Here is a 6,921-nt window from a genome sequence, read left to right on the forward strand (position 1 = left end):
GTTTCTCAGATTTTCACATCGCCCGCACCCCACGGATGTGTTATACAATGTGGTCCATTTTTTCACGTCGGGAGCTGGGCCCAGGGACGAGGTGGACGGATGGGGAACCTGGGAACTTATCATGGACTCCGGGAGCAGGTGCAATCGGTCCCCGAGCCCCCTCTCGGGCACCTACATGTCTACTGAGCGAAGGCAGTCGGCGGGCAAAATGCTATCATGAAGACACCTCCTTGGTAAAGCATCTGTAAATGTACAAAATGTATATTTTCGTATTATTAATTGCTGATATTTATTCGTTTAATAGAGCTCATCATGATTTCAATTTACTATAGTTAATATGTACTACATGGCCAAAGGTATGTGGACACCCGAACATCACACCCATATGTAGGCCTACTCGTCGAACATCTCATTCCAAAATCATAGGCATTAATATGGAGTTGGTCCCCCCCCCACCCCCCTTTGCTGATATAACAGCAAAGTTATATGATAACTGGCGGGCTTCTGGGAAGCTTCTGGGAAATTCTGGGAAGGCATTCCACTCGATGTTGGAACATTTCTGCAGGGAGTTGCTTCCATTCAGCCACAAGAGCATTAGTGAGGTCGGGCACTGATGTTGGGCGATTCGGCCTGGCTCACAGTCGGCATCACAATTCATCCCAAAGGTGTTCGATGGGGTTGAGGTCAGGGCTCTGTGCAGGCCAGTCAAGTTCTTCCACACGGATCTCGATAAACCATTTCTGTATGGACTTCGCCTTGTGCACGGGGGCATTGTCATGCTGAAACAGGAAAGGGCCTTCCTTAAACTGTTGCCACAAAGTTGGAAGCACACAATCATCTCTAATGTCAATGTATGCTGTAGCGTTAAGATTTCCCTTCACTGGAACTAAGGGGCCTAGCCCGAACCATGAAAAACAGCCCCAGACCATTATTCCTCCTCCACCAAACTTTACAGTTGGCACTGTGCATTCAGGCAGGTAGCGTTCTCCTGGCATCCACCAAACCCAGATTCGTCCCTCGGACTGCCAGATGGTGAAGCATGATTCATCACTCCAGGGAATGCATTTACACTGCCCCAGAGTCCAATGGCGGTGAGCTTTACACCACTCCAGCCGATGCTTGGCATTGTGCATGGTGATCTTAGGCTTGTGCGTGGCTGCTCGGCTATGGAGACCGATTTCATGAAGCTCCTGGCGAACAGTTGTCGTGCTGACGTTGCTTCCAGAGGCAGTTTGGAACTCGGTAGTGAGTGTTGCAACCGATCACAGACTATTTTTATGTGCTACGCACTTCAGCACTCGGCGGTCCCTTTCTGTAAGCTTGTGTGGCCTACCACTTTGCGGCTGAGCTGTTGTTGCTCCTAGACGTTTCCACTTCACAATAACTGCACTTGCACTTGACCGGGGCAGCTCTAGCAGGGCAGAAATTTGACGAACTGACTTGTTGGAAAGGTGGCATCCCATGACGGTGCCACATTGAAAGTCACTGAGCTCTTCGGTATGGCCCATTCTACTGCCAATGTTTGTCTATGGATATTGCATGGCTGTGTGCTTGATTATATATACCTGTCAGCAATGGGTGTGGCTTAAACAGCCAAATCCACTAATTAGAAGGGGTGTCCGCATACTTTTGGCCATGTTCCCCATATTATTCTTATATCCCTGCTTGTCGTTAAAGGCGGCAAAAAGGGTTGGCGTCAGGAAGGGCATCCGGCCGTAAAACATTGCTTCAAAAAGGGGACCGAAAAAACAACAACAACCACAGTTCCCGAAAAAAGGCCAACCCCCGCTTGCGGGGAAAAATGGCCTCTAAAGGTGGTTTTTTTTTTTTTATCCCCAGAAGTATGGTGTCTACCCAGAGAATAGCGAGTCCAGTTCATGTATCCCCATTGACACAATGCTTTATCAGCCACGTTCTGCACGAAATTGCTTTAGCACGACTATCTCAGGAACCCATCCTTTGTGCAATCTGGAGTATTACTGTACCGGTATAGCTATTGCTCCCCCAGAAGAATAATAGACACAATTAGTATGACATATACCAGGACCTGCAGAACATCCGCAGTAAAAGCCCTTGCTCGAGAGAATGCCACATAATTATTTGGGTGGTGTATAGGCAAAAGATTGCTGCCTCAATCGCACCCGAAAATAAAAATAATAACCTCGGTTTGAAGCAAAAACATGCCCACTGCCTATGTGCATATATAATACATCGTGGTTATATTGCTCGGATACATTTGAATGACACTGACCCATAGGCTGACACCAGAGGTCTGAAGCCTAAGGACTGAAGCCTGAGGCCTATACTTACTGTAGCCTACACAAGGCCTGTGATGCCTATCAGGCTTTCACCTTTCAATATTTGATGATACCTTTAACAGTCACTTTGGCCATTTTACACTGAAGGGAAAACTTTTGGAGTCAGGCCAGCAATTGTGTTTTGGAGTTAGGCCAGCTGTCCAACCAATGGGTAGAAAGGAGCATGACACGTGAATTGATGGACAAACAAGCACATTGTATAGATTCATAATAATAATAATAACAATGATAATGAGAAAGCAACTGAAAATGCAAAGCCCGTCCGTGTCCTTTTGTATTCAGATGTCTTCTCTTTTTTTTTTTTTTTGTATAAAAGATCGAGGCTCGTGAGAGAGCGAACATTTATCACACAGAAAGACAAACTAACAAACCGACACATAACCGCCGACACATAGAACAAATAACATCGGGAGCGGTAGACAAGATGGGGAGAGAGGGGGAAGGACACAAACACAACACAACACAACACAACACAACACAACATTTTAGAGCAGGAACCGAGAGACATGGAGACATCGAGAGATCTGTGGGAGGGAGAGGGCTTTGGGGGGGAGGCATGGGAAAGGGGGTGGGAGAGGCATAAAACATATGGACACTGCCAGGACTACCAGGAAAGAAGTTGGAATTACAAACAAGGTGGATCTGGGGTGAATTAGTGGGGGTAGAAAAGATCAAGGTTTTGGATGGGGGAAGATAAGAGATGGTGGTGAACAGCTGTTTTAAAGGCCTGGAGGGAGGAGTGGGATTGAAGGGAGTGTGGGAGTTTGTTCCAGAGGCGGGAGAAAAGAGGAATGAAGGAGTGAAGGTGAGCAGAGAGCCGAGATTTCGGCAGTTAACCATCAGAGGCTTGCTGGCAGATCTTGTGCGACCTGTAGGAATATTTGGGGGACAGAGCACAGAGAGAGCTGGGGGAGCAAGGCCGGAGAGGAGTCGGTAGAAGACGGAAAGACCACCAACCTGCCTGCGGTGAGTGAGTGAGAGGCCCTTGGAGTTAGCTTCATCACGGGAGATTCCAATGATTCTGAATGCTTTGCTTTCAACAGCGTGAAGACGAGCTAGGTGTGAGGCAGGAGCACCAGCCCAGAGGGGAGAGCAGTATTCCATTGAGCTGCGGATGAAAGCCTTGTACGTGGTGAGGAGCTCAGGTGTGCCAAGGAAGGACTTCGCACGACGGAGGATGCCCAGTCGGCGACTGGCTTTGCAGGCCAGCTTGGAAATGTGGTTTTCCCAAGAAAGATCATGGCAGATAGTGAGACCCAAAAGCTGCAGCGTCCATATGTTAAATATGTCTTCTTCCATATGTTAAACATGACGAAAACAGTTTTTAAAAATACAAAATGAAAATTAACGATTTTAAGCAACTTTGACCTTTGAGCTTTTGATGTAAATAAATAAATAAATAAATAAATAATTGACATATTTGGGGAAATTACACTCCCAGACCAGGAACCCAGGTCTGTCTGGTGAACTGTACCAGTGCTCTGCCATCTGAGCCATCTGGGTGACCTTGCCCTAGCTTTTGATAAGTTCGATAAGAAAATTGGCGATTTTATGCAACCTTGACCGTCGACGTTCTAATCCTAAAAAAAAATAAAAAATCGGCTTCTAGCTTTTGAATGGTGAACCAATTCAGTGTTCCATTATGTACACTAGTGAGGTACCCGTGCTACGCACGGTTGGGAGACCAGAAGCAAACAGGCAATGCAGAAACGGCGAATGCTAAAGCATGAAACCAATAAATTCCACATTCCTTTCGCACCTTCCGTCGCACGTCAGACATGGACAGCAAGTTCGTGAATGACTTCCATGAAAAACGTACCTGTTCGCAAACAAATGGGTACGTTTGTTCTATACCCAGTAAATGGCGAATCTGCATATAGTGATCCACGAATATCACGTTTAGAAAGTAGAAACCATCACGGCATTCCATCATTCACTTGAACTAGATATCTCTTCTTTCATTCCAAACAGCATAACTCCAATAACAAATTATATAACATTAATATAAAAAATCAACTTTTAACAACATTCGTGACATAAATAAAAATTTTAAATCCTGATGTGAAGTTCCGTATGGTTGGGTGAACACAATTACGAATTCAAAATCGTAATTGTATTCACTCAATTCTAATCATCAATTGATATTTTAACAAAACGATTAACATGATTAACGTTTAACGATTTAACATTACAATTGAATGACGGTTGTATTGGGATATTATCAAACCCGCGCATTTGCATCATTGTCCACTTCCGCATTCGCAGCAGGTTCATAATTCTCATCAAAATCTAAACAGTATTTGTTGAATTTCAATAAAAGCCACATCACTGTTCATATCAGTAAATATTATTCCATCGTGTTTGGAAAAATTGGAAAATTGGAAAAACAATATTGGAAAAACAATATAGCCTATTTTACTCCAGGGGGTCCCAGGATTACCCACCCAAAATATTGTTGCGATCAGTTCAGCCGTTTTTGCGGTACCTGGGAACGGACGGACGGACGGACGGACAGACAGACATTTGGTGAATTATAGTGAGATTATTAAAATGTCAGGTCAATCTGATGAAGATTGACGATTTTGTGACGTCCTTTGACCTTTTGACAAACTTATTAATTTGTCTTCTCCATATTATTATTATAAAGCTTTGTTGAACATTTGATGACAAAACTCAAATGGTAAAAATGTTATGGCCTGGACACACACACACACACACACACACACACACACACACACACACACACACACACACACACACACACACACACACACACACACACACACACACGATTGCAAACCCCTGTCTCCAGCTGAATGGGGGACGTGCTAATAAAATACCATTTATGAAGGCAAACGTTTGCAGAATGAGAATTTGGTGATATAAAATGCGGAATACATTCCTCTCCCCTCTTTCTCACATCTACCCTTCATCCTTTCTGCGATGCCTCAGAAAACAGGAAAGGATGAAGATGCATAACAAAGGGATGATGGTGGAAGAAAAACAACTGTTCCACGGGACAAGCCCAAATCACATCCCAGCCATTTGCCTGCAGAACTTTGACTGGCGCATCTGCGGCACAAATGGCACCGTGTACGGAAAAGGTAAGATTTGCTTCTCGTCACGATTTATACTCCAAACCATTAATCCAAAGAAAGTGTCAGTTGACCAGATATGAAATGGATCATTTGACAGTTCATTTTGTTGGTATCGAGATCACTACCCACATATTTTGTCCTGACTACCCCCAGGAAGCTACTTTGCACGTGATGCCGAATATTCGGATGCCTTCACAAATGACGATGTCCGTGGGTGTCGGTTCATGTTCCTGGTGAGGGTCCTTGTGGGACAGTTCACAACGGGTTCATCAACTTACTTACGTCCTCCATCAAAGCCTGGATCATCTTTGCATATGTACGACAGCTGTGTTGACGATGAGGGAAACCCATCCATCTTTGTAGTGTTTGAGCGTGATCAGATTTATCCAGAGTACATCATTGAATATGTGCACGTCGTAAAGCAAGCTACTGTACATACCCAAAATCCACTTCGTTACACCCCAACTCAAACTACCTCCGTTATACCATACAACCGACGGCCAACACCAACACTCATGACTAATCTCCCAGCAAGCACATCTCAGATGTACCATAACACTGGTACATCAACACACACAATCCAAGCATCACCTCCCTCCATCAGGCGAACTCCCTCCATCAGGCCAACTCCCTCCATCAGGCCAACTCCCTCCATCAGGCCAACTCCCTCCATCAGGCCAACTCCCTCCATCAGGCCAACTGCAACTCAAAAGTCTGATCGGTGCAGCCTACAATAGCAAGAAAATTTCAGCACACAAGGTAAACAGGGTGAACAGTAAAATTATTCATAGCTTCAAATGGTCCCCGAAAAATATAGAGTAAATCAAGTTAACTAAAGTAATGAGAGAGTGAGGAAATGTTCATTGTTTTCACTTTACAATCATTTTTTCGATTTCTCATTTCGTGTCTTTGTCGCTCAGCTTTGACCAGATATTGATAAATGTCACATAAAACATTGCACTATCCCAATATCGGAGCAACTGCACGTTCAGTTCTGGATTACGCTCGTGCCTTTGTCTCTCTAGCGGCATTTCAAGGTGTCCGTCCCATAGTAGTTTTATTGGGTTCAATTCAAGGTTCTGTGCTTGCCATTATTATCTCCGCCACCGAAGGTGGATGGAGGTTATGTTTTCACCCCCGTCTCTCTATTTGATTTGTCTGTGAACAAGACATATTAATAAGTTGTGGATGGATACAGACAAAATTTTGCAGACAGGTAGTGTATATGACAAGGACGAAATGATGAAATTTTGGTGAAGATCCGGATTCGGATCCGGTTAGGATAATTTTTGAAGTGATTCTTCAACATTGGGAGATTGGGCCAAAAGTGACATAGAGCATGATATCTCTAAAAGTTATGGACGGATTTGGACGAAACTTGGTGGACCGATTGGGTGTGTGACAAAGACGAATCAGTTATATTTTGGTGAAGATCTGAATTTGGATTCGGATACGATAAGAATTTTTTTTAAAATGATTCTTCACCATTGAGAGATTGGATAAAA

General features: G+C 44.2%; 1 protein-coding gene across 3 annotated transcripts in view; it reads left to right on the plus strand.

The window, feature by feature from the left end:
• Nucleotides 1-6,373, plus strand: part of LOC137424643 (protein mono-ADP-ribosyltransferase PARP12) — a 109,898-nt gene extending 103,525 nt beyond the window's left edge. Inside the window, exons 15-17 of one of the 3 annotated variants that reach the window (XM_078772402.1) lie at nucleotides 5,271-5,422; nucleotides 5,570-6,038; nucleotides 6,075-6,373. In XM_078772402.1, the coding sequence (XP_078628528.1) occupies nucleotides 5,271-5,422; nucleotides 5,570-6,038; nucleotides 6,075-6,153 (700 nt within the window). In that variant the 3' untranslated portion in view covers nucleotides 6,154-6,373. Of the gene's footprint in view, nucleotides 1-5,270; nucleotides 5,423-5,569 lie in introns of all 3 variants that reach the window. The other 2 variants (XM_078772404.1, XM_068112329.2) reach the window with 2 other exon arrangements.
• Nucleotides 6,374-6,921: the final 548 nt, after the last annotated feature.

This window comes from Myxine glutinosa, chromosome 1, assembly GCF_964187855.1.
Source record: "Myxine glutinosa chromosome 1, kmMyxGlut1.1, whole genome shotgun sequence".
NCBI classification, from domain to species: domain Eukaryota; kingdom Metazoa; phylum Chordata; class Myxini; order Myxiniformes; family Myxinidae; genus Myxine; species Myxine glutinosa.